The 27,940-nt window shown below is 59.7% G+C and overlaps 1 protein-coding gene across 1 annotated transcript; it reads left to right on the plus strand.

Moving 5' to 3' along the window:
* The first annotated feature begins 32 nt into the window (after positions 1-32).
* RTN4R (reticulon 4 receptor) lies at positions 33-27,940 on the plus strand. The gene is made up of 2 exons (XM_050746199.1): positions 33-355; positions 26,246-27,940. The coding sequence occupies exons 1-2, from the start codon at positions 334-336 to the stop codon at positions 27,643-27,645; spliced, it is 1,422 nt and encodes a 473-aa protein (XP_050602156.1). The 5' UTR covers positions 33-333; the 3' UTR covers positions 27,646-27,940.

Consider the following 27,940-nt stretch of genomic DNA (forward strand, 5'->3'; position numbering starts at 1 on the left):
GCCCCGCCCCGGCCGGCGGGGGAATCGGGCGGATTCCTCGCGCGTCAAACCACCTGATCCCATAAAACATTCATCCTCCCGGCGGCCCGCTCTGCGAGCGCCCCGCCAGTCCGCGCCGCCGCCGCCCTAGTCCTGCGCGCCCTGCGCGCCCCGCGCGCCCGCGGCCCGAGCCCAGCCCGAGCCCGGCGGAGCGGAGCGCGCCGAGCCTTGTCCCGCGGCCGGGCCGGGGCCGGGCCGGAGCGGCGGCGCCTGGATGCGGACCCGGCCGCGGGGAGACGGGCGCCCGCCCCGAAGCGACTTTCAGTCCCCGACGCGCCCCGCCCAACCCCTACGATGAAGAGGGCATCCGCTGGAGGTGAGTGTCCGCGCGGCACACGAGCCCGGCCGGCGGCGGGGCGTGGAGGGGGATGGCTCGCCCCCTCCCCGGAGCCGCAGGGCCCGTCCGGGGCTGCCGAGGCGGGGGCAGCGTAGCTGGGCGGCAGGGAAGGCCACCGCAGTGCCGTGCGAGGCTGGGGCCGCTGGCGCCCCGGCCCTGGGAGGGCGGAGCCGGAGGCAGCAGGAAAAGTTGCCGCTTCCCGGGAAAGTTGACGGTGACAGCAGGGCCGAGGGTGGCGGTCCGGGGGTCCCCGATGCTGGGCCAGGTCCGGGACTGGGGCCGCGGGCTGGAAGGGCGGGGTCCGGCCGCGGAGCGCCCCGGCCACCAAGGGGTTAACGAGCGGGTTTTGCAGAAACGTGGGTACCGAGGGTGGGTGGGGGTGTTGGGCCGCCTCCACCCCCGCCCCACGGACTGGGCTCAGAACCTCCCGTTTCTCCGAGGTCAGGCCGCAGTGGGATGAATGGAGGCGTTGGCAGCAGTAGAGGGCGTGGGGGACAGGGTTGTCCCAGCACTGCCTCCAGGGCAGGCGGTGAGAGGAGGCAGCAACGCCCGCCATTCGCAGCCCCAGGGACATTGAGAGGCTTGGCTGGGGGAGTCAGGGGTGGTGGGGCAATCAACAATTCCTCCCTAGCAGCCCCCGTGGGACTCCTTCCCCCAGTTGGGTGTGAGGTCCCGCAGTGGGGGCAAGGGAAGGTGGGCTTCATGTGAGTTGGGCATGCCCTGCCTGGAGGGTGCTCCCCAGGTGCCCACCCAGGCTGCCCTGCTGATGTCCATGGTGCCGCAGGCTGCACACACGTTTCCTTGCACGTGCACGTGTCTACACGGACTGCACACTTGCACACCTCTGGTGCACATGCATGCCAACGCCGCCCCAGTGTGCACATGCACAAACACTGGGTGCACACACGGACTCTGAGGGCGCATATCTGTGTCCTCGCCCCCGCCTGCACGCCCACGGCCACACATGCATGCACGCGGCATGCCTGCTGTGGTCTCCACGGGTGGCACATGCTGGGGCCCCTTTCGCAAGACCCACTCCTGCACCCATATGCTCATGTGTTGAGTGGGGAGGCCAGGCCCACAGACAGGGGCAAGACATCCTCCGCCCCACCTCTTCCTGCCTGCTTCTGTGTCCTGGGGGTCTCCCCCTCAGGTGTGTGTGTGCGCGCGTGTGTGTGACTTGGTATGCGTCTGCACGTGTGTCTGTGCGCGTGATCATGTGTGCCTGTGGGCACACAGGCATATGTCTCTTTGCCTCTGGGGTGTGGGTGCCCTTTGTGTGCCCAGATGGGCTGTGGCCTAATCTGGAGCAGAGGCCCTGGAATGTGTGTTGGGGGCTCATTGAATGTCCCCAGCCCAGGATGTGAGGGACAGGGTCTGCCAGCCGCTCCCACCCACCAGGGCTGAGGCAGTGAAAGACGATGATGGGCTGGAAACTGCCTGGGCAGGGACGACCCATTTCAGGGCGTGAGGTCAACACTGACCAACAGGCCAGACTGTGGGCACCCTTGGTGGCCACTGCAGCTTGGCTGACTGGAGCACGTGACCCAGAGTGACTGCAGAGAGGCCCTGCCTCCAGTGCCTCAGTTTCTCCATGGTGAGGACCTTCTTGGTGAGGGGTTCCAGGGTGGGCTCCCCTACCTCTGGTGTTGTGTAGGGTGCTGAGCAGATGGATGCCATGCTGCATGATGGGCAAGGGTCGCCCACTGGCACTGTGGCAAGGGCCCTAGGCTGGGGCTCAGAGTGGCAGGCCACACCTCCTGCTCCCCTGGCCACACCAGTGACTTGTCTGTAGAGTGGGGACCCGCAGGGTATCTCGTAGGTTGTGTGAGGGTGAAACATACTAGCAGAGGGGCAGCTGAAGCAGTGGAGCCGGCCAGTCTCTTTTTCTAAGCCTCAGTCTTCTCATCTATAAAGGGGGTTCTGTTCCCTGTTCTGCTCCACTGAGGTGAGGAGGAAGTGAGCTCCCATGCCAGGGGTGGGAATGGGTGGCCATCCGCACCTAGACCCCACTGGGCCGAGTGGCACGTGCAGGGCCTGCCGTGGCAGAACCATGACCTGGATTTGGGTTCTGGCTCAGCCACCTGCTGGTGGTGTGACCTTGGGTGTGACAGGTCACCTCTCTGCCTCAGTCTTCCTCACCTGCAACATGGGCCAGTCGTCAGGGATTATCGGGGCACTTCCAGGCTGAGGCTGGGCGGAATTGGCCCAGCTTTCCCCGTGGAGTTCTGACTCCGGTGCCTCTGCCTGCAGAATGCCCAGAACACCTCCCCACACCCCCACCCAGCAGAGTCCTCCCGGGACCTGTGCGTGCCGGCTGGGCCCTCACCCCATCCATTTGCAGAAGGGACAATAAAAGCCCCTAGTCAGGCAACTCAGGTCACAGGTGGGTGGAGGGGGACAAGGCAGGGATGCTGCCCAGCTTGGGAGACACCCCTGCAGTACCTTCACTCCCTCCCTCCCCTCCCCCTGTTCCTCACCTGGGGGGCTGTGTTTCCCTATGTCGGGGTCCTTCCACTGGGACTGGCAGAAATGTAGGTTTGCCTGGAGCGAGAAGCAGGGGAGAGGCTGAGGGAGGGCCTGGCCCAGCAGGTCTCCGAAAGCCAGAGGGCTTGTGGAGGGTCTATGGAGGACACCCGCACAGGGGCTGGGGCCTTGGAAGGTGGGGAAGGTCCTGCTGTCCCGGGAGGCTGGGGACTGGCCTACAGCCTGTGGAGGGGCCTGGGTTTGTTTGCTGTTGCTGTGAGTGACAGGCGGGCTGTGAGGACCAGGGCATGTAGGACAATGCCCTCCTCCTCCCTCCGCCCAGAGACAGTGCAGCCTCGCAGCACAGCCCCCTCCTCGTCCCTGCCCCAGCCTTGAATTCATGCTTTGTGGCACAGACGGCCCTGTGCAGCCGGTGCAGCACCAGGAGGGTCCAGCTGGTGAGGACAGGACGGGCAGGAGGCAGAGGAGCCCTCCTGCTATCCTGGGCCTGTGGCCCGGAACCTCTCACTGGGAGCCTCGGTCTGTGCGCCTGGGAAAGGGGTCAAGAGCAGGAAGCACACGGGGAGTTGCAGGATGACCTGGAAACGAACAAATGCGTGTGTGAGCTAGGCGCCCCGCCCGGCCCTGGCACAGGGTTAGTGAGGGCTCCTGATACTTGGCTACTGTCTGATCAGTGAGGTTCATGCTGTCCCGCCCCGATTCTGGTGAGCCTGACCTCTGACCCCTGACGCCCAGGCTGGCCTACCTGACCCTCTGCAGCCACCCAGGGCCTGGGCCTCGGGGTCCGAAGGAGCTGGCCTGGCTGCCTGCTGCCCCTGCACCTATGCAGATGCCCTCTCTGCACCTCTCAGTGTCCCTGCTCTGCGGCCTGGCTGCACCCAGGCCAAGGTCACAGGCACCCTCAAAGCCAAATCCCAGACACTGCATTTGCCCCAACCAGCCGTTCACCTTCTCATTTGTTCATTCGTTCGTTTGTTCCTGGCCTGTCAGATTCTCTTCCGAGCCAGGCAAATCAAGGGGTGTGATCCTTGGCATCATGCATCTCTAGCATTGAATGCTTTAAAGGATAGGAGGTCACAGAGTGGTCCGGGGAAGCCCGATCAGAGTGACGGACATGCTGCCCCACCCCACAAATCTCCCTGCACTGTCCCTGGGGCCCAGCTGGGTCCCCCCACACCAGGTGTTCTGTGCCGCCGTTTCTTCTTTTATCGCTTTATTTTAAACACTTTGCACATCGGGAACTATTCTTGTGCATCATGGGTTTTCTGGTGTGTGTGGAATCCCTTCCTGAGAATGCACCATCATTTATTTATCCAAACCTGCGCTGGCCTCCTGCACTGCCTGCGGCCGTGGAGCTGGGTGCCGGGAGATGCAGCCTGCACACCCACCCCACCATGTCCTCAGCTGGCACCCACCAGGTCCGGGGGCTGGTCACGTGCCCCTCCCCTGACGCTTGGGCTGATTTCAGGGAACTCGGCAGCAGGGCCAGATCCCGCCCCTCCTAACCCACTGAGGCCTTTGACAACCGAGGGCCAGCCGGGCGGGTGATGGTGAGTGAGTAGAGTCTGTTTCCGGCCATCGGCTCTCTGGGCGGCCATTTGTGCAGTGGGTACCTTGGGGCTGCCTCTCCCCTGCCTCTTTCACACAGCCTCTGGTCTTGCCCACTATGGCCTGTGGGGCCTCTTCTGTGGGGCAGCGGGGCATGGAGTGGTGCTGGCACCGTCCCACAGCTGTGTCCTGTCTGATGGAGGCGGCCCACGGCAGCCAGACCCAGGAGGTGAAGAAAGGCAGGGCTGTTGGCACACCTCGAGAGTGGCCTTAGGAGGTGCTGAGTGGGCACAGGCCAGGGTCCCCATGTAGGTCTACACAGGCCTGGCAGGCGGTAAGCCCCATTCAGGGCGCTGGCACATGAAGCCAGGCTGATCTGGAAGTGGGGCGTCGGGCGCTGACCCAGCCTCACTCAGAGCAGCCTGCCCTGGGCCCCCGGGTGCTTCTCCGCTCTCCAGTCGGCACCCTGGCATTCTGAGCCGGCTGTCACAGGGCACGGTCCGTGGAGTTGAAGTTCTTTGGAGTGTTGATGGGTGTCACATAAGGGCTTTGTGGTCAAATGTGGGATGTGCTGGATTAGATGGTGCTGATGGTGCTCCTTTCCCGCAGGGCGTCTCGGGCCCTGTTTTGAAGGGGGGTGGGCGGCACCTTCTCTGAGGGGCACCCCTGTGCAATGCACCTCAGGGCCTGGTGTGCCCAGGAACCTGTTCTGGGAAACAGTGGTTGAGGTGCCTCAGAGGACCAGAGAAGGAGACCTGTGGGCCTCCAGCAAGGGCCCCGGAATGGATGGACCCTGTCACACAAACCCCGCACCCACGGGGTGCCCAGTGGGTGGAGGGACCACTGCTTCTCCCAGCAATTTGAGGCGATGTGCAAATTTAACCTTTGGATTTATGACTCTATTTCTTTGCAGCAAATGTCACGGGAAATGTCAGGCCAAGGCTGAGGCTGGGTGAGGGGCCTGTCGAGGAAGGGGGTAGGGCTAGGCAGGCTGGAGTGCTGCAGAGGGGCTCAGGCCAGGGTGGGCTCCAGGCCCCTCACCTCCTCCTGGTAGCCTTCCTGGGTTGTCCCTTCCTTGCCTGGATCCCCGACTGTCACAACCTTGCTGAGATGTTGCCTTCATTTGCCTTCTGCCAGGGCCCAGATGAGGCCAGCTCAGGGACATGCCAGAAGTCCCCCATTCCCCAAGGCTGGGCAGCCGTGGGATCAGCTTGTGCAGTGTCAGCTTGCTGTGTGACCTTGGGCAGCTCCACCCTTCCTGGTCACCGTAGGCCTCATCTGCAGTCCACGGCTGGTAGCCAGAGGTGGTGTTCCCAGCTCAGGGCCCTCAAGAGTGGGGAAACGCCTGGAGTCCTCGATGTGTGGGGTGTGGGGCTCTGGAGGAAGTGGGCGGGGGCTGAGTGCAGGGCTGGGGTTGTGGAGGGCTGGTCCTTGGTGGTCCCAGGGCCTAGGGCAGCCCCTGCACACAACAGGTGCTCAGTAAAGACCGAAAGGCAGTGCATGGATGTGGAAGGTGGAGGTGGATTCCAGCTGGGAGTCCACAGTCCCCAGTTACGCGCCCCCTCCTCCACTGCTACATGCCAGATGTCATTCCAAGGCCCCAGCCTGGCCTGTCACCAGCTCTGCCCTGCCTCCCAGGCCCGGGCGGGTCAGGGAACGCTGACTGCCTCCTCCCTGCCGTGTGCCACGTCTGTGCACTGGAGCAGGGGTTCAGGCTCCCTCGTGCCCCGGCAGTTCCGCATCTCTCCGGCACACACAGCTCCCCCCACTGCACACCTTGAACCTCCAGATCCAGCCCATCTGCTAGTGTCACATCCTCCATACCCAACGTCCAAGCCCGGAGTCCCAGCCTCTTCCCTCTCCCCAAAGGCAAAATCAGTGTCAAACTTGTACCCCATCTTCTGGTCCATCCCCTTCACTCCTCACTGAGGGCCAGCCTCAGACCTGGCCTCCGTCCCCGGCCTGTGGCCACAGCTGGCCCCAGCTCCCTGCCTATCATCTTGTTCCCCACCCAGGGATTCAACTGCTTCCCTAAGACATGTTTCCAGCCAGGCGCTGCCTGCCTAAACTCCCCCATGGCTGCCCCTAGATGAAGCTTTGGCCCCTTTGTTCTCAGGGCCTGGGCTAGAGAGGGTCTCACGTAGGAACCTTCTTTTCCATCCTCACCAGGGAAACCCCTGTCCCTAGATCCCAGTGCCTGGCACCTGTGTCTGCCTTCGCCTTTCCACCTGAAGAGCCCAGGTCTAGCTTGAGGATGCAGAAAGCCATGAAGAGTGGGACAGCCACACTGGCAGGGAGGGAGGGCCCAGGTGCCGGTGAGGAGGATCATTTGCACCTTCGTGGGCAGTGCCTGGTGCCCATCTGTCCCTGGGTCAGCTCCGGGAGACCCCAGGGTTGGTGGCCCTCAAGGCTGGCTGTTAGGTGCAGATCAGTTGGCCCAGATGGCTGCACAAGGGTCGCTCTGTTTCCCCCGGAGAGCCCCTACCCTCTGAGCCTCCCTGTCCACATGTGGCTATTGTGAAACTGGAGCGGTGATGAGTGAGCTCTGCCCACAGGGCCCAACCATCGTGGAAGCTTGATTTGGGCAAGCTGCAGGCTCCTGGTGTACCTGCTCCAGGGACCCCCTTCGTCCAGGCCAGGCACTTGCACACCGCTTCGTGGCCTGGGCTAAACTAGCTGTGGAAATCGAGACTGGTGATTGGGGCCTTGTGGGAAGGGGTGGCCGGGCCCTCACCTCCTGGGGGCCTCCCAGATTTTCAGCCCTTTGTTACCTGTCCTGTCCTGCTCTGGGGGGATGCAGGCTGGACTCTGGCCGGCCCGTGTGGCCAGTGGGGATGGGCATGTGGGCTCCACTGTACTGCCTGGAGCAGGAGCCTCTGCTGAACCCTGGTGGGTACAGAGAAGGAACTGCTCTCTGGGGCCACCCCTCCCCATCAGTCCTTCTGCTGTGAGGGTCCTCATAGGACATCCTGAGAGACACATTAGTTCATGCCAGGGGAGCCCAAGTGACGGTGGGGCTGAGAGGCCATGACGGGGTAGGAGTGGGGTGCACAGGCTCCAGGCAGGGCTAGCAGCTGTGGAGTCCAGAGGGGAGGCTGGGCGCATGTGGAGAATCTCAGTGAGGAGCCAGCGGCGTGGTTTGGGTTCCAATGGGAGCTCTGCTGCAGGACCTCTGCGCTGACTCGGAGGGAAGCATGGGGTCCTCTGCCTTTGTTGTGTGGAGGCTTCTGTCCCGCCCTTCACTTGTGCTGGCCTCGAAGTGCAGTTGGAGAGGATGCCTCGTCCCTGCCTGTTCCTTGGGCAGAGTCCTCAGTGATGGCAGGGCAGGGTGGGACTGGGTATTGGGAGGGTGGGCCACCTGACCCCAGGCATGGCCTCTATCCCAGAAGCCCATTCAACCCACTTGGGGAACCCACTCGCCCAGGCCTGGCCAGCTACCAGCACAGCTGTTGAGGGAGGGCTGAGGAGCCGGCCAGAGGTCACGCCGGATGTGCCGTGCTGGTGCTCCTGGCCCCACCTGCCTCCACACATGCCACCAGGAACCTGGGAGTCGGCCCTGGTGCCCCCTCCTTTGTGGAGCCCAACCAAGTTCCCTCCCACACACTCTCCACTTGAGTCTCCGCTTCCCTCCCAGCTCTCCCTGGACATCCAGGCCCCCTTGTCAGGGAGCATGGAGCTGGCCAGTCATGCCCTACCCAACCCCAGGGCTCCTCAGGGCCTCCCAAGGGGTGGGGCTGTATGAGGTAGTAGCCCATGAGCCTAGCAGGGATTGGCTTCTCGAGGTTCCCTTCGGGGCTACAGATGAGCCCCCTAGGGCCATGTGATGCAGAAGCAGGACTGCCACAGTCCCCTCAGCTGGGTGCATCCCGTGCCCCACCTGCTGGGACCATGGGGGACTGTGGACTTGAGTGTGGCCTGCCAGGTGAACCCCAAGTGTCCCCTGGGGAGGGTTCTCCCCTCCTCATCCTTGGTGCAGTTTCAGGCACCAAGATACACTCCCGGGGGCCCTGGGCCAGTCCCTGATGCAGGGGAGGCCCCCCGGGGTCACTTGCTTCTCCCTTCATTCTCTTAGCAAATTCTTCCTGGCATCAGTTCCAAGACAGTCCCATGCTGGGCGGCAGGGACCTTGAGATTCTTGACATGCTCTACCCCCAAGCCCCTCAGATTTCAGGGAGACATGCTGAAGCCCACAAGGTCGCTAGGAGTGCTGGCGGTGGGGGGGGTTGAGGACTCTGAGCCCCCCACATTGAGCACTCATGGAGGCCACACTGGCCCCAGGTCTGAAAGAGGAGCTGGAGCTGCTGGCCTGCAGACTGAGGAGGCTCCAGTGTCCCCTAGCAGAAGCCCAGTGGCTGCAGGACAGTCCACTGCCCGTGTGAGATGCTTAGAGGGTTCTGGTTTGGGGGAGGGCAGGTGAAGAACTTGTGGGTCCAGAGGGGAGTAGAGGGAGGGGCAGAGACTGCAGAGGTGGACCACGGGGCGAGCTCTCCTTGGCCCCAGCGGGAGGCTGCCGCGACTCTGGTGCTCCCTCAGCCTGACACGTGGCCCCTGCACACCCAGCTGCGTCCAGGCTGTCTTTCATCTCCCTGCCTCGGCCCCAATTTATGTCAGGCAGAGGCTGACACAGGGACAGGTGTGACAAGTGTCTAGCTTCCTATTTGAAAATTGGCAAAAGAAAAACTCTCCCCATAAAGATATTCTATCTACATACCTCCCGGATGTCACTGCAAGGACCCGTCACAGCTGAGACAGATGGCGGCCCTAATGGACTCCATTCTTCACCCGCTGCCGGAGGGGAGGCCGGTCCCCTGGGGTGGCCTGAGGCGGACGATGGGTGATGGGTGGGGCACCAACCTCCCTTTGTGCCCTCCCCTATGCCATGGCCTGCCCGCAACCCCGAGCTGCCCACCAGGGCCTTTGTCATAGCCAGGGACGCCAGGGGCAGGTGACTTGGACACCTGAGGCCACAGTGATCCAGTGCCTCCCTCCTGGCTGAGAGACAGTGCACATTTGACCCCCAGCCTTGGCATATGTCAGGACCACCCCCACCCCCGCTGGCTGAGGTATCACTTCCTCCAGGAAGCCACCCCAACCACCCCACCTGAAGGTGCCGCTACTGTCCCCTGCAGGCAGAGCGCTCCAGGAGGCAGGGTACTCAGGATCCCCTGGCCCCCAGATCACAGGGAGCTTGATGTTGCAGGACAGTCTCCATCACTGCCTCCGGGTCTCGAGGTGATGAGGGCCCTGGGAGCCGGGAGAGTAACAGGTTACTCTCCAGTGAATTGAGGGGAGGGAAGGGCTGCAGTCCTGCACAGCCCCCTGTGGCTCACTTTCTGCCTGGGGGTGTCCACCGTGTTCATCATGCTCACTTGCATGGGGCTACCCCAGGCCCAGGGTGAGGTCGAGACCCACCCAGCCTGTCACTTATGCTCAGCCAAGCCTGAGTACCCCATGGACAGGAGCTTATGGGCTATTACTCCCAGCTGGGCTCCCATGGTGGCCCCATTGGGTCTGAGGATGGACACCTTGGCAAGGTAGATGAGGAAGGGATTGGGAAGGGGTGGCAGGGTTGGGGCTGGGGGAGAAGAGCCCCCCAGAGGGAGTGTGTCTGGGAATAGAGCAGGGCATTCTGGAGGGGGAGCTCCTTGAGCAAAAGCCAGTAGGGGCGATGGCCTTGGAGCAACAGAGCCCCAGGCGGTGCTGGCTTCAGGCCTGGGGTCAGAGCCAGGTAAGATGCCAGCAGAGCACTTCCTAGCTGCAACTTGGCCTTGGAGCCAAGGGCTTTCTCCTCTGCGGGATGGGGATGGTGGTCCCCCCGGGGGTGATGTGAGAAGGTCCTCCAGGGAGAGGCCAGGTGCAGGCTGCCCTATTCTTGGTGGGTGGATCAGGCATTTCCTGTGCACCCACCATGAGCTATGTGCCACCTCCACCCCCCGCCATGAGGTGGGCCTTATTATCTCCATTTCCAACTGAGGGAACCAGTTCTGAGAGGTTGGGGGGCCTGCCTGAGACCTCCCCAGGCATAGCCAGGGCCCCGAGCCCTGACCTGTTTCCAGGACTGCCCTGCAGGGCCAATCACAATGGGCAGGGACCCTGGGGTGTGGGAGCTCATGGAGGGGGCTCCTGCCACCTGCAAGACAGACTCACCCACCCTTCCACCTGGCCCAGTGTCAGCATGAGACCAAACAGAGCAAACGAAAAACACCCTTAGCCGGGCGTGGTGGCTCACACCTGTAATCCCAGCACTTTGGGAGGCCGAGAAGGGCAGATCACGAGGTCAGGAGATCGAGACCATCCTGGCTAACACGGTGAAACCCCATCTCTACTGAAAATGCAAAAATTAGCTGGGCACGATGGTGCACACCTGCAGTCCCAACTACTCTGGAGGCTGAGGCAGGAGAATCACTTGAACCCAGGAGGCAGAGGTTGCAGTGAGCCGAGATTGTGCCATTGCACTCCAGCTTGGGCAAGAAGAGTGAGACTCCGTCTCAAAAAAATAAAAAAAGAAAAGAAAAAGAGAAAAAGAAAAACACCCTTGATTTTATTTTACAAGATCATGTTCATTGTAGAAAATTGTGGAAAAATACACCAAAGTTTTAAGAAGGAAGTTGTAGTAGTCTGATCAGGCTGCCATGACAAAATACGATAGACAAGGTGCACTAAACAACAGAAGCGCATTTCCTGACAGTTCTGGAGGCTGGAAGTCTGAGATCAGGGTGCCAGCATGGGCTGGTTCTGGTGGGAGTTCCCTTCCTGGCTTGCAGATAGTCACTTCCTCACTGTGCCCTCACGTGGTGGGGGATGGAAGGGTGGAGAGAGAGGAGGGCATGTGCTCTCTGGGGTCTCTTTCTCTTCCAGGCCACTAATGCCATGGTGAGGGCCCCAGCCTCGTGACCTTATCTAACCCTAATCACCTCCGAAAGGCCCTGCCTCCAAATACCATCACACTGGGGATTAGGGCTTCAACATGTGATTCTGGGGGAGACACAGACATTGAGTTGTAACCGAAGTAAAGCTATCCGTGTTGCTACTTAGTGACCGCGCCCTTGGCATTGGGGTACTGAAGCCATGCCCCCACCCCAGGAGCATCCATTGCCTCATGGGCTGTGGGCCAAGGCTCTCTCCCAGGGCTGAACATCCTGGGGAATGCTGTTTCCATAGCTGCACAAAGCCTGCCACTTGCCCTTAGTGATGAGCATTTAGTGCATTCACATGACAAACATTTATGGAGCACCTCCTGTATGCGGGTCACCAGCCCCTGTGGAGCCTGAAGCTCAGGGTGCCTCAACCAACAGAAACAAGCCACACAGAGGCCTGCTAAGTGGACCAGTGAGGTGTGGAGTGGAATGGGCACCCTGGCAGTGGGTGGAAGGTGGAGGGGTGTGAAGGAGACCCTGGGAGTGGGCCCACAGAAGTGCCTCATCCAGACCCAGCCCTCCCATTTCTCAGATGAGAAACCCAGGCAGGAGCCACAGGTGGTGCCTGAGTAGGGTCATGTGACTGGGCCTGGGGGTGACTGGGCCTCCAGGCCTGCTGCAGCCATGATGGGGGTTGGAGAAGCAGCCAGTGGAGGAGCGAGCGGGATGGGGCATGGCTTCCTGCACGCCTGGCCTGGGAGGGAGGCACTGGCTGGCTGGCTGGCTTCCCGGTGGGTTGCAAGGTTTTAAATATGCATTAACAGAAGAGGTGCTGAGGCCTGGCTCAGGGGCTGCCCTGAACAGGCTGAGTCCCCGGACCCTACTCTGTGAGGCTGGGGGAGGAAGGAAAGGGGATGGGGGCAGGGCTGTTGTAAAATCATCAGGACAGTTTTAGGAGAATGGCTTACGCCTTTGCAGGTTTGAGACGCCACCCGTGGGGTGACCCGGGCAGGCCAGGAGACCAGCTGGCTGCTGGGGTGTCCTCTGTGGGATGAAAGGTCAGGCTGCCCAGTCTTTGGGGCTTACATGGGGGGAAAAGTGCAGTATGGCCTGTGCATGGCCCCCCGACCCCTGATGACCCTGTGGTGATGCCCAGTGTGGCTTTGGGGGACCCCTCTGTGCCCTGGGCTCTGTGGGGTGGGTCCCAGACAGAGATGCTGAGGAAATAAGGCTGGACTGCCCGGCCTCCCGGAGGGCAGCTGACCCCCTTCCCCTGGCCCTGCGCAGTGGGGCGGCGCATCAGCCTCAGGAAGTAGCTGAAATACACTGACCTCGTTTTCCAAGAGGCAGCGGCACCTGGGCCTCCCCCCATCGTGGGTGAGAAGCCGACAACAGTTTCCATCCCAAATTGATTTCAAATACGGAAGAGTTATCACACACAATCATATAGGAATAATTTATCACTTGTTAATAAAAGAGCAATTACTTATTCACGTCGCCGCTGTGTGCGTGCATCGGTTTGGTTGCGGAGACGCATTGGGGGCTCTCATAGCAGCTGAGAGAAGCCCGTGTGCACTCAGCCAAGGTCAGGAAGGAGGATCGGGGGCTGCGAACCCACCTCAGTGCTAAGTGACCCCTGCCGGGTGTTGACCGCACACCCCTACCCTCTTCTCCTGAGGGGCCCCAGCCTGGAGTGGGGGGCTCAGATCTGGGACAAGGAGGGGACAGGAGCAGGCAGGGGTAAGGGGAATCCAGGGATGGGGCTTCATCACAGTGTGAGGGCTGGGCTGGGTGGGCAGGCAGGAACTCTGAGGCTGGGCGAGGGGAGCAGCTGCCTGGCCTGCAGGGAAGGCCCAAGCACAGAGTTGGGCTTTTAGGCCAGAAGCTGCCCCTTTGGGTGTGTGGATTGCGGAGTCTCTGGGGCTGAGAGCCCATAGTGTCCTGGGAGACCCAGATGCATCCTCAGCCACTCGGCTGAGCAGGGGACCGAAAAGCGGCATGTGGATCCTCCCTGGCCAGCTGCCAGCTGCCCCGGGCTGTGTGTCCAGGTGTTCTTGGGCTGTCACCGTTCCTCTCTCCTCCTGCACCTTGGAGACACCTGCTTCTAACCCACATTTGTCTCCACCTTCTGGAAGATACACTTTCTTTTTTTCTTTTTATTTATCTCTGTTTTCTGAGATTTTAGTGCCAAATACGCAGTTGTTTTTAAAAACAATAACATTCGGTCAACAACATATTGCACAGAGTTAACACCTGCAGCTGGCCTCAGAGGCTGGTCTGGAGAATGGGCTCAAGCTGCCCCTGCCCCGCGTCGTCCTGGGAGGCAGCCACTGTTGCCTCTGTTCCCTGGCTTTGCCGGTGGTTGCCACCACATTTCCTCAGCTTCTATCCAGTTCTGTCTCCTCCAGCACACTCCCCGGCACAGCTGTCTCGCTGCCATCAGTTAAATTCACAGCCAGTGTTTCCCAACCCAGGTCACATAAATGTTGTTCGCAATCCTGCCATGGGGTGGATGACCTTCCTTCTCTTCCATGGCCTTTTGTTTTTCTTGGGGCTTACAGTTGATGTTTTTTCTGCGTTCACCACCCTCATGGGCTTACTCTTCCCCACATCAGGACTTCTATCGGGGTCTCATTTTTCCCATGGGTAAAGATTCACCCCAAGCACTTGTCCTGCTGCCCCATAACTTCCCTTCACCGCCTGTTGAGATTTCAGTTAATGCTTCCTGGGTCCCACGTTTTCCTCTTTCTGGGTTTGCACTTCATTTTGGCTGAAGCACAAGCCTGACTAACTCTGTAAAGAAGATATAGTGAAGAATCATTCCGGAAGTCTTCCTGTATTTACCAGTATGTTCAAGCTGGATTGTCTCGGTCCAGAATTCCATGTTGAAATTAGTTTCCCCTCAGAGCTATGAAGCTGTTGCAGTGTTGTTGTTTCCTGGCATCTAGTGTGCTGTGAAGACAGCCAATACCACAGTGCATCTTCTTTTGTGTGTGTGTGTGTTTTCTTTTTTTTTGTTTTTTGTTTTTTTTGGGGAAAGAGTGTCACTCTGTCACCCAGGCTGGAGTGCAGTGGCATGATCCTGGCTCACTGCAGCCTCAAACTTCTGGGCTCAAGCAATCCTTCCACCTCAGCCTCCCAAGTAGCTGGGATTACAGGCATGCATCACCACACCCGGCTAATTTTGTAGTTTTTTGTAGAGACAGGGTCTCACTGTGTTGCGCAGGCTGGTCTCAAACTCCTGGCCTCAAGCAGTCCTCCCACCTCAGTCTCCCAAAGTGCTGGGATTACCGGCGTGCACTGCTGCACGTGGCTTCATGTTGCATCTGTGTGACCAGCTTCTCCTCCTGGAGCTTCAGGCCTCTCTTGACTGCTGGGGGCCTGAAAGTGCACTGTGAATGCCCAGTGGAGGACTGGGTACTCAGCTTTGGAAAGTTTTCTGGTATTATTTCTTTGCTAGCTTTTCTCAGTTTTTTGTTTTCTCTTCTGGAACTCCCCTTAGATGTTCAACCCCCCTATATTTGTCTCCCAAATCTCATTCATGTTTCTTTCTCCTTTGTTTTTCTTTCTGGAAGATTTCTTTGACCTTGTTTTCTAACACTTGTATTGATTTTTTTTTTAATTTTAGTGATTCTATTTTTAACTTCCAGGCACTCTTTCTTTTTGTCTGATGCCTCCTTGCTCATAGCACCCTGTTCTTGTTTTAAATCCCCATCTATGCCTAGGAAGACACAAATGAGATGTTTCTCCTAATTTTTATCTTTTTCCCATACTGTCAGCTTCCTCCAGCATCATTCTCCCTCTTTTTCTGCATTGATATGTTTTCCAGATGCCTGGTGGTCACTGGTTTTCTGGTCACTTTTATGAGGGAAGCTGGTTGACTGCTCTGTTGAGATGGAGCTTTTCTTCTGCCCATCGGTCCTGGGTGCCCCTGGATCCCTTTCTCTGGGTGTTTCTCCAGGGGAGCAGCCTGCCACTGTGCTCCCCACTCCTCACTCTGCATCACCCTCATTTCAGTGGGTTTCTGGAGGGGAGGAACACGTGTCTGTCATGCAGATCCCTGTGTCTAATACATGGTGGGTGAGCAGGGGAGGGGGACCATCAGTGTTGCATGAGAAGCCACAGCAACTCGACTCTGAGCACAGGCTGGGTCTCTCATGAGATGAGTCAGGCTGTACCAGGCCTCAGGCCTGTCCTCGAGCCTCGTTTCTCTGCTGAGGCTGAGATGGGCAGAAGCAGCAAGGAAGTGGCTCCAGGTGGGTTTGTAGCACAGCCTGGCTGCTGCCCCCTCCTCCAGCCCAGATGCAGCCAGGCTCCTGCCTGCCATATCTCCTCGATAAAGCAGGCCTACTGCCAGGTCAGGCCAGAGTGGCCTTGCAAGACCACTGGAGCAGAGGGGTCCTTGTGGCTCTGGGACACTGTGAGCTGTACCTTGCCTCCATGGGCTCCTCACCTGAGATGAGGCTGACCCAGGTCAGATAGGCAGGCCTCTGGGGAGGCAGGATGCTGGGTGGGGGGCTGGGTGGGGTTTCTTTGGGGTCCTGTGGGGGTGGTGGGTGCTCTCATTGTCCTCACATCACTGGTGTGGGGACAGATTTGGAGGGGGCTGGCTGTTTCTCTGCCCACTCTGTGAGGGGGTGCAGAGGCTGCATCTGAGCCCAGGGCTGCAAGACTCCAGGGCCCACCCTCAGCCATCCCTGGGAAGGCAGCCTCCTGGCCTGAGGTTGAGGTGCTATGGGGAACTAGGGAGCCCAGAGTGGCTGCCCCTCCCTGCTGTGTCATCCCTGGGGCTCAGGGTCTGCTCTGGTCACCTGGGGATGATCATGGTGATAAGGATAGTGGTGATGAGGATGGGGGTGGGCAGGGATCTTGGAGCCCAGATTGTGTGCCCTGTCTCCTGGCCTCGCAAGATGGCCAGCAAGACACTTGCCTCAGTCAGTGCCTCATCTGAGGAGTGGGGTTGACAGTCACCCCCTCACTGTACTACGGGAGGATGCAGTACAGGGATGTCCTGAAACCTCCAGGAATGAGGAAAGGCTGCACCTTGGGCTGTCCCAGGGAGGCAAGGGACCCTCATTCCTTACTCCCTGTCCCTTGTCCTCTTCCCCTCCCCATCCTTGAGCCAGGGCATCTGCCCAGGGACATCTGCTATCCACCCAGTACTGACCCACTGATCACCTGGGGCTTCCTATCCTTGTGTGAGATCAGCCCCAGGCTGCCCTCTATCTAAGGGCCTTACACAGAACTGGTGTGATGATAGTGGTGATGACAGTGATGATGATGAAGATGATGATGGTGACAAGGATGTGGATGCTGATGGTGATGCTGGTGATGAGGATGAGGATAGTGATGAGGATGAGGATGATGGTGATGGTGACAAGGATAAGGAGGGTGATGTAGGTGATGAGGATGCTGATGGTGGTGATGGTGACAAGGATGAGGATGGTGATGATAGTGATGATGCTGATGGTGATGAGGATGAAGAGGGTGATGATGGTGACAAGGATGAGGATGGTGATGAGGATGGTGATGGTGATGATGGTGATGATAGTGATGAGGATAAGGATGATGGTGATGATGGTGATGAGGATGCTGATGATGGTGATTGGGATGATGATGGTGATGAGGTGACAAGGATGAGGATGGTGATGGTGATGATAGTGATGAGGATGCTGATGGTGATGATGAGGATGATGATGGGAAGGCTGAGGATGAGGATGATGATGATGGTTATAGTGATGGTGATGAGGATAAGGATGATGGTGACGATGGTGATGATGATAGTGATGGTAATGGTGGTGATGAGGATGATGGTGATGTTGATGAGGATGGTGATGATGATAGTGATGGTGATAGTGATGATGGTGATGAGGATGGTGATGCTAGTGATGTGATGATGGTGGTGAGGATGGTGATGCTTGTGATGTGATGATGGTGGTGAGGATGGTGAGGGTGGTGATGGTGATGAGGATGGTGATGATGATAGTGATGGTGATAGTGATGGTGATGATGGTGTTGAGGATGGTGATGATGGTGGTGGTGATAGTGATGGTGATGATGGTGTTGAGGATGGTGATGATAGTGATGGTGATAGTGATGGTGATGATGGTGTTGAGGATGGTGATGATGATAGTGATGATGATAGTGATGGTGATGATGGTAATGGTGATGATGGTGTTGAGGATGGTGATGATGATAGTGATGGTGATAGTGATGGTGATGATGGTGTTGAGGATGGTGATGATGAGGATGGTGATGATGATAGTGATGGTGATGATGGTGTTGAGGATGGTGATGATGATAGTGATGATGATAGTGATGGTGATGATGGTAATGGTGATGATGGTGTTGAGGATGGTGATTATGGTGATGAGGATGGTGATGATGATAGTGATGGTGATCATGGTGATGAGGATGGTGATGATGGTGATGAGGATGGTGATGATGATAGTGGTGATGATAGTGATGATGGTGATGGTGATGAGGATGGTAATGGTGATGGTGATGATGGTGATGATGATGATGGTGGTGATAGTGGTGAGGATGGTAATGAGGATGGTGATGATGATAGGATGGTGATGGTGATGATAAGTATGTTTACAATGATGATAACAAGGACAGAAAATGCCTCCACAGCCTAGTTTTCCTTCACAATCTTGGCCATGGGTCTGCAGGAGCAACCAGGCCTGAGGCCGTGGAGGGTGGTCCAGGGCATCCTGTTTGCAAGGAGGAACTGCACTCCCTTTCCTCTCTTGTTTCCTGGACCAAGTGTTCTCATCTTTAATATTTCTTTGTTCTTAACTGTGAAGATCCCTTTAGCAGAGGCTGGAATCCTGATGTCCTGGGAAGTACATTGACATGGATCTGCCCCAGTCACCTCTTTCCAGGTCCTGTCCACCGAGGGAGGCAGCTTGATGTTAATGGGTCATAAACCACCTTGGTGTGACCTGGCCAGAGTCCCTGATACAAGGTGCAGGGAGGGGCCTTGGCCCAGCCTCTGCAGGGTTCCAGGATGGGTGGACTGGCATGGAGAGGCCCTGTCCCCAGAGAACCCCTACCTCAGTTAAACCACTGTCCTGCTCAAAACTACCTGCACTGGATTTATCTCCTCTGAAGTGCCACCCGAGTCCTTTCCTCCCAAGTCGGACTGTGTCATTTCCTCTGCTGTTCCCCTCTCTTTACAACCATTCTGTTCTCTTTGTGTGTGTGTGTGTGTGTGTGTGTGTGTAATCCCAGCTACTCAGGAGGCTGTGTGAGCCACCCCTCCCAACTTATTTGTGTTAAGTTGTCCTATTTTATGCATGTTTGACTGTGAGCGTCCTGACAGCCTCTTTACAAAAATGATGTTTTTATTTTGACCTGCAGAGTATTTCGGTATTTCTGAGTCTCTTTCTTGCCTAGAACCCCTCACCCTAGGCCTCCATGAGATGCTGAGCTTGCCCAGGTCTCTGCAGAGCTGAGCCTGCACTGAGGTTGCTAGGCTCTTTTCACCTGGCTATGTGACTTCAGCAGGACTGTGGTCTTCTCTGACCCTTGGTTTCCTTTTCATTAGGTGGGGGTCTGAGTGAACTGCTGGGGCCATTGTGAGGGTGAAGGTGGCAGCACCCACACTCGGCTTGCTCACAAACCAGGTTGGCAAACTGTTGATGTGAATGGTGTGATACTAAATAATTCCAGCTTTGTGGGCCACACAGTGTGTCATAACAACTCAGCTCTGCTGTTGTCGCGGGAAAGCAGCCATGGACAATGCGTGAACACATAGGTGTGGCTGGCCGCCAATAACACATCCTTTACAGAAGCAGCAGCCAGCCCTTGGGCCAGTTTGCCAGGTGCCAGTAGAACAGGAGGCCAAGGCCCGTCGGCTCTGACAAGGGTTCCACTCCGGCCCCCGGACACGGAGCTCTGGCCTCAGCTGGGGGAATTCCAATGGGAGCATCCCAGGCTGAGGAGGATCCTCTGCCGCCTCTTGGACTCCTCATCCCCTGGGGAGCGCTGGATCCCACTGGCCCTGCCTGGCTGGGCTTCTCTGTGGTCTTACCAGGCACTGCTCCTGTGCCATGGGCCAGCTGCTGCCCCCAGCTTAGTTTGTAACGTGAAGGGCTGGGCGGTCCCTGGGATGGCTCCAATGGGAGCCTGTCCAGCTGCTCTCCTGCTGACTGAGGCTGATCCAAGGCTGCTGAGAACGAGCCGGCAAGAGCCTCAGGACCCACACGTGTCTTTTCACAGCAGAATAAATTCTGCTCGGGCAGAGGCCGCTCGCCTGCCTGGTTGATCATGTTTTACAAGTGCTGAGGGCGAGAGAACGCATGGGCATGTGCCCACCCGTCTTCCTCCGCTGCAGGGGTGTGCAGACCCTCCAGCTGGGCCCTGGCTCCTGGGAGGGGCTCACATCCCAGCAACCCTCTACTGCTCAGTGGACTCTGCCTGAGCCCTGACCAGCCTGGGGGCTCTTATTGTGTGTTTCCAGCATGCGTGCCTATTGTGTGCACCCCCGGGGGTCCCCATTGTATGCACTGAGTCTGTGCTCCTGGCTCGTGCACCCTGAGCATGTGCTCTTGTACTTCCTCCTGCCCTGTCAAGGCCAACACTCTGGGCTCACAGGCAGTGGTCAGCCTTGTGCGTGCAGCAGATTCAGGGCCCTGGGGGAGTGTGGGAGGCCTGGGGCTTAGGTCTGGATGCTAGCCCATGGGAATGGAGGGCTAGGCACCAGGTACTGGGCAGGGTCAGGCAGGCAGATGGGCCTGGGAGGCAGGTGTATGGCAATGCTGGGCCCAGGCCTGGCTCAGGGTGTACCCCCAGGGTGGGAGCATGCCAGCTACCGGCCACTTCCTCATTAGTGTCCTCTGGGGACTCAGCTCGCTGTGGCTGCTGGATTGAATTAGCTGAGGGACCAAGATGAGCCCTTGGTGGAGACAGAATTCTCCAGATAATTAGGCAGCGGGTGTTTGTTGGCTCCTGATGGAGCGTGGAGGAGCAGGGTGGGCTCTAACCTCCTGTGGGGCAAGGGGATACTGGCTGTGCCCTGGGCTGGACGAGGCTTCCACTGGGCAGAGCCCCCAGGGACCCCCAGTGTGGGGCTTACTGGGGTGGGAGCCGAGGAGGGTGCACCTCCAGTAAGGGGTGTGTGGGCTGGATGGGGCAAGGTTCTGGAGCCCTCCACACAGGCAGCCCAGCCTTGACCAAACATGAATCCTTGAGGCCTAGGTGCCAGGCCAAGGATCCTGTCCACTAGGAGCTCTGCCAAGACCCTTTGGCTGGCAGTGGGCTCCTGGGCTCCTGCCAACATCCTCATGCTGCCTGGGGCCAGCTCAGGCCTCTGTGGCTCCTAACCCTCCCGTAGGGCACCTGTCGTGCAGCAGGGTGGCCACCCGTGGTCAGCTGGCCCTGGACCGTGAGTGCCTGGAACCTGGCTCCTCGGCCTGGTCTTGTGTGGGCAGCACTCCGCACAGCACCTACGACAGGGGGCCACTTCACACCTTGCCCAGGGACAGACGGAGGGCCAGGGGAGTAGATGATCTTGCACATTGTGGCCCACATTGATGTGTCCTTGGGGTGAGGGTGCCATCCAGGGCTGCCAGCTCTCACCTGGCCAGGCCATCCTCTGCTAACTTCAGGGTCTGTGACTTGAAAGGTGTATCCTCTCAGGGTGCCCTGCTGGCTGGAAACAGGACTGTGGAGCTCAGGTTAGGAGCGGGGGTGGCTAAACCTTTACTGCCCAGCAAGACCTTTTAACACCCCTGGGGCCATGAGGCTGGGAGGCCCGCTAGCCCCCGGGGCTGTGGCTTCTCCTGCTTTACTTGTTATTATTTGTCTGACAATATATTTAATTATAAGATTTTGTGTACTTTCAGGCACGTTTCTTGTAAGTAGCATATGACTGCATTTGACCTTTGATGGTGTTTGCTATTGATTATACCCACACCAGTTCTCATGTTCCTCATCTGTAAAATGGGTCAATAAACTTGACACCCCCTCCAAGAGAATTTGCTGGACTGAAGGGTCCAGCCCATGGCCTGGCTGCTGGCCCTGGACCCACCCACATCTCGTTGTCTCTGGTGAGCCCAGCAACAGAGGGCAGGGACAAGCCCTACTGGCCAGGGCAAGGTGTGGAGCCAAAGGGGCTGAGGGAGCACCAGGCACACTCAGGAGGCCAGTCCCGAAGGCTCCCACACTGGGCCTCAGTTTCCTCCACAGCATGTAGCTAGCTAGGCCTGGAGCTGCTTCAGTCTGGGCCCAGTGCCCTCTCACCATGGCAGGTGTCCTTGCCTGGTATTGACCTCACCTGCCTACCCCGCCATCGCAGCCAAGATTAACAAGGAGCAGGGGCCAGGGCCAGGGCAACAGGGGCTGGTACCCACTTCCCTAGGATATTCAGGACCCCTCAAAGGCAGACTGCCCCCACCAGGAGCTGCTGCCAACCTCCTGCCCCAGCACCCGGAGCCCTGGAAGGGCACAGGAAACGCCATGGGAATTCTGGCTGCCCCTGCACGTGTCTGTGGGCCTGAGGATGGATGGCGGGTGGGTGTGCATGTGAGAAGCAAGCGAGGATTGGGGGACAGATGGGTGGGGGGGCGGGGGGAGTGAGTCAGTGGTGGAGGGCCAGGAGTGGGGAGCAGGCGTGGGAGGGGTGCCCTGACCCTCTGTGGTGTGGGGATGACACAGGCCCGCCACCCCCGCCCAGAGCTATTTCTGGCCTTGGTGCACTGAGCTGTGGCCTCCTGTTCTGCCTCATAACTGTGGTCTGTGACGTGACCGCCTCACGGGGACATGGCTGGTGTCCGAGAGGATCCTGAGCTGACTGCTGTCCCAGCTGTGCTACAGCTGGCCCCACCCCCAGCCCCAGCCCTCTGCAGCCTCCTACCCCAGCCCTGGGAAGCAGCAGCTCAGAACCTCCCTGGAGATTCCCCTCCCAGCCACCCTTGGCACAGGAGCATGCTGCCTGCCCCTCTGCACGTGGTCTGCAGCCCAGCCCCTCCGTACCCTCCCCCATTACTAGCCAGGCCCCCAGCCTTCATGCTTGGGCAGGACATGCCACATGGTCCCTCTGGGCAGCACTGTGACTGTCTCCCTTGGCCACCTCTCTGCCTGGGTAGTCTGGGGTGGGAGCAGGGCAGGGCTTCACCACTCACTGCCTCAGTTTCCTAATCTGTAAATGTATTGCTGACTCACATCTTTTTATAGCAGGTGATGGGACCCTCCGGTGATCACAGCCCGGGGCGGCATCGGGGCCTGAGGGCGCCGAGCTGTGTGCGATGAAAGCCGGTGCTCGGGGCCTCCACAGCTACCTGCCCTGCGCTGCCTCCTGGCCTCGCTGGGCAGAGGCAGAGGCATTCCTGTGGGACCTCAGCCCAGGCTTGGCAGGGCACAGAGGTGGGCGGGGCCCCAGGAACAGTTGGGGTCAGGGACAACATGAAGAAGGCCATCACTGCTCGGCTTGGCTTAGCTACCTGGGCTGCCGGGGTGAGCTGCTGACCTCAGCGGCCGCCTGCCTGCCCATCAGCTGGGCGCATCCCCAGAACACCTCCCACCGCCACCTCCCCATCCCCTTTCTCCACCCCTCACCTCTGCTCCTGCCCTCCCATCCTCCTCCCTCTGCCTCCTCCCACTTCCTCCCCCCTCCCCCTCCCTCCTCACTCCCTCCTTCGGTGAATGTGAACAGCCCTCCACTCAGCGGAGCCGATGGTGCAGGTGCCCACCTGGGCTGCCTGTTGCTCCCGTCAGGGGACGCGTCCTGGACTGTTTGCTGCCCAGCCTCCTGGGCCTTCAGCCTGGTAATCCTGGGTCCTGCCCTGCCCAGTCTGACTGCTACAGGGAGAGGCCCCGGGTCAGTATCTGGTCACTGTCCTCCCGGGAAAGCTCAGAGCCTTCCAGGCAGGAGAGCCAGCCCTCCCCAGGCCGTGGCTCCGGAGCCAGGCCTGGGCTGAGACAGGAGCTCCCAGCTTTGACCCAGCCCTGACAGCCAGCAGGGCCATCCTCCGGGGGGGGTCCCAGGAGGAGACCCTGGAGGAAACAAGAGATGCAAATTGGCCTGGGAGGGTGGGAGAGGCACAGATGTGCCAGTTTGTGTGCAGCTTGGAGACGGAGGAGAGCCTGCTGGGGCCCTCACAGGCTCAGGTGGCCGCAGGGCCGTCCTGGGTGGGGACGGTGGACAGGCACACTCTCCATGGTTTCTCTGTGAGAGCTGGGGCCGTGGCAGGGCTGGTTGCTCACCCCATATACAGGGGGCAGGAAGGACAGAGCTCATACTGGATGATCTGTGAGAATTGGGACCAGGGTGAGACTGGGTGAACGTGGAAAGTAGGGTGATGGCAGGCAGGGAGGCCAGGCTGTCTCCAGAAGGACAGTGGAGTATCCTGTTAGAGTTGGCCAGGCAGATAGAAGACAGAGAAAGGCAGATAGAGGGCCAGAGAGACCCTGTGGCCTTGAGGCTGCAGAGCCCAGGGGACAGGTCAGGGGCCACGGGCCAGGGAGGTCTTTTGGGGTTGTGAGGGGCTGCAGTCCACCATGGGGACAGGGAGGAGGCCAGTGAGTCACAGGTCTGGCCCCCTGGGGTGGGGTCAGAGGACGCCCTCCCACCACCTGGCTGGGTCTCCCTCACCCCGGAACCCCGGCTGTGAAGACAAACCCATGCTACAAAGTTGGGTTTGATTATCTCATAAAAAGATGCCCCCTCCTGCTCGCTCAGCAGAGGGGTTGCCATGGAGACCAGCGGGCAGGCCCCAAGGGGGGCCGGGCTGGAGCCAATTACCGTGGCTGCAGCGAGGAGAGAGCCCACCTCACCCGACTCTCAGAAGTTGGTTTACGAAAAGCAGTTGTTTCAGCAGGAACCGAGCCGTGTCTTTGCGCCCAATACCCACTTCCTGGCAGAACTGAGCGCCACGTGGCCACTCCCCAGTGTCCTCCCATGTCTCCCCTGACCCCGCACCACCGTGTGGCTCAGTTCTGGCTCCTCACTGGGGCCATGTTTAGAGTGGACACAGCAGCTTCAGGAGGGAGGAGATCCCTGAGCACAGGGCTCTGTTCACGGGGAGTAAGCTGAGCCCCGACCACAGCCAGACTCTCAGCCCACAGCTTCGGGCCTGGAGCCACAGGACGGTGGTGGGATGGTGGCGTGGCTCAGTGGTGATGTGGCAGGTGTGGCCACCATGGGTGGCTAGTCTTGGTGGGTGCAGTCAGTCACACCGTATGGTTGGTGACAAGGCTCAATTGGTGACCCCCACAGTTGGTGGTGTGGTGTGGTTGGTAATGTGAGTCCTGACCCTGCCCCCAGAGCACCTGGGGCCTCCACCCCACCTGGCCCCAGGACAGGAAGTGCCATTTACATAGCACAGTTTTCTCTCTGGTGACAGCAGGTGAGACAGCAATGGGGAGCTGGCATGGTCAGGCCCCACCTTCCTAGGAAGAGTGTATAGGAAGAGAGCAGAGAGAGTGTCTGCAATTTAAAGAGAACCCAAGGCCAGGTGCTTTCCTCACCCAGTCTACCCAGGGAGGGGCCTCTGGACCCCCATCCCTGGGCTGCCATTTCCCTGGTAGCCAACAAATGGCCCTGGGGCTGGGAGTGTGGCAGAGGAGTCCCCCAGGCTGTGGGGAAGGGGGTCTCAGGACCTGTGAACCTGAGTCTGGGAGGACGCACATGCCCAGCGATCACTGTGCGTTCTGGGCTTGCTGGGCTCTGTGCTTGGGGCATGTGCACTGTCTGCCCAAGTAGACAGGACCCAGTGGGGCAGGGGCCCCATGCGGTGGGAGGGCCCCAGGGTCACAGTTCTGGGTTGGGGAAGCTGGCCTGTGGTCCGCTCATTCCTCCTGCCTGGCTCCAACCCCAGCACTTAGCTGGCCTCCTGTCTGCAGAATCCTGCTCTTAGCCAGCTGCCGAGGAAGGTGTTAGCTGTCAATGCAGGTGTTAGCTGATAACTCAAGTGTTGGCTGATAAGCTATAACCCTCCCAGGGGGATTCACATTTTAATAGACTCACTCCTGAAGGCGGAAAGAATTTTCAGCATTCGAAAGGGGTGGGGGCTCAATGGTGGAATGAGAGGCAGGAGAGCTTACTCCGGAGTGGGTGACCCCGCTGGTGAGACCAGCTCTGGATGTGGCACCCCAGCAGGTACTACTGCCCATGCAGGGCCTTGGTGAAGCCCCGGGTGTATCTGGCCCTGTAATGGAGGAGGGGTTGCAGGCCCCTGGGGCTGGGGGAGAACCCACTGGGAGGCTGTCCTTGCTGATGGCATCTGGGTGGGAGGGGTGCAGGCAGCTGGCACTGCAGGGGTTGGCTGGGGAGGAGTGAACTCCTCCCAGGGAGGAGATAGAGCAGAGAATGAGGCCAGGGGGCGGAGGCTTCAGGAGGGGGTTCCTGCCAAGTCAGGAAGTGCTTGAAAGGAGGATGTGTGGAGGAGGGAGCAGCCTGCCTGGGTGGTTGTGGGACGTGACTCCTCCTCCCGAGCCCTGGACACACTCGCCCTCTACCCCCACCCTTGGGCATCCAGGAGCTTGTTTCTGAGATAGCAGAGGTACCCAGAGGGACCCCAGCCCCGCTGCAGTGTTTCCTAGGCCCTGTGGGTGGAACCCCCACTGGGACCCCCGGAGACTCGTGCAGTGCGGGCTCTGTGTTCACCGGAGTCCTGAGGAGGTGCCTGCAGTTGCCAGCGCCCATTCCAGGAGGCCTTCAAGTGAGTTCCCCTGGTGACCCAGTGGGCTGCTCCCGGGTGTGTGGGCACCGGATGTGTGGTATGGGGAGTCTGCAGATGTGGCTTCCAGGGTGGAGTGTGTGGCTCCAAGGCATGTTCTAGCCCAGCGTCGTCCATGAGGCCTGTGAAGCAGGGATCCCAACACCTCGATTCCCGGAGTGATGGCCACATCTTGGACCTAGCCCCAGGCCTTCCTGAGACCCAATCCCCAGGGCCCACCTGGCTCTAGCAAAACCTCCAACTTCTCCAGTACCCCTGCCCTGCCTGCTAACCACTCTGTCTTCTGCCCACAGGGAGCCGGCTGCTGGCATGGGTGCTGTGGCTGCAGGCCTGGCGGGTGGCAGCCCCGTGCCCAGGCGCCTGTGTATGCTACAATGAGCCCAAGGTGACAACAAGCTGCCCCCAGCAGGGCCTTCAGGCTGTGCCCGCGGGCATACCTGCCTCCAGCCAGCGCATCTTCCTGCACGGCAACCGCATCTCACATGTGCCAGCTGCCAGCTTCCGCGCCTGCCGCAACCTCACCATCCTGTGGCTGCACTCAAATGTGCTGGCCCGAATTGACGCGGCCGCCTTCGCTGGCCTGGCCCTCCTGGAGCAGCTGGACCTCAGTGACAATGCACAGCTCCGGTCTGTGGACCCTGCCACCTTCCACGGCCTGGGCCGCCTGCACACGCTGCACCTGGACCGCTGCGGCCTGCAGGAGCTGGGTCCAGGCCTGTTCCGCGGCCTGGCTGCCCTGCAGTACCTCTACCTGCAGGACAACGCACTGCAGGCGCTGCCTGATGACACCTTCCGCGACCTGGGCAACCTCACACACCTCTTCCTGCACGGCAACCGCATCTCCAGCGTGCCCGAGCGCGCCTTCCGCGGCCTGCACAGCCTCGACCGTCTCCTGCTGCACCAGAACCGCGTGGCCCACGTGCATCCACACGCCTTTCGTGACCTTGGCCGCCTCATGACACTCTATCTGTTTGCCAACAATCTATCAGCGCTGCCCGCCGAGGCCCTGGCACCCCTGCGTGCCCTGCAGTACCTGAGGCTCAACGACAACCCCTGGGTGTGTGACTGCCGGGCACGCCCGCTCTGGGCCTGGCTGCAGAAGTTCCGCGGCTCCTCCTCCGAGGTGCCCTGCAGCCTCCCTCAACGCCTGGCTGGTCGTGACCTGAAACGCCTAGCTGCCAATGACCTGCAGGGCTGCGCTGTGGCCACCGGCCCTTACCATCCCATCTGGACTGGCAGGGCCACCGACGAGGAGCTGCTGGGGCTTCCCAAGTGCTGCCAGCCAGACGCCGCTGACAAGGCCTCGGTACTAGAGCCTGGGAGACCGGCTTCAGCAGGCAATGCGCTGAAGGGACGCGTGCCGCCTGGTGACAGCCCCCCAGGCAACGGCTCTGGCCCACGGCACATCAATGACTCCCCCTTTGGGACTCTGCCTGGCTCTGCTGAGCCCCCGCTCACCGCAGTGCGGCCCGAGGGCTCTGAGCCACCAGGGTTCCCCACCTCAGGCCCTCGCCGGAGGCCAGGCTGTTCCCGAAAGAACCGCACCCGCAGCCACTGCCGTCTGGGCCAGGCAGGCAGCGGGGGTGGCGGGACTGGTGACTCAGAGGGCTCAGGTGCCCTGCCCAGCCTCGCCTGCAGCCTCGCCCCCCTGGGCCTGGCACTGGTGCTCTGGACAGTGCTGGGGCCCTGCTGACCCCCAGCGGACACAAGAGCGTGCTCAGCAGCCAGGTGTTTGTACATACGGGGTCTCTCTCCACGCCGCCAGCCAGCCGGGTGGCCGACCCGTGGGGCAGGCCAGGCCAGGCCCTCCCTGACGGACGCCTCCCGCCCGCCACCCCCATCTCCACCCCATCATGTTTACAGGGTTCGGCGGCAGCGTTTGTTCCAGAACGCCGCCTCCCACCCAGATCGCGGTATATAGAGATATGCATTTTATTTTACTTGTGTAAAAATATCGGACGACGTGGAATAAAGAGCTCTTTTCTTAA

Source organism: Macaca thibetana, chromosome 10 (genome assembly GCF_024542745.1).
Source record: "Macaca thibetana thibetana isolate TM-01 chromosome 10, ASM2454274v1, whole genome shotgun sequence".
Classification (NCBI taxonomy): Eukaryota; Metazoa; Chordata; class Mammalia; order Primates; family Cercopithecidae; genus Macaca; species Macaca thibetana.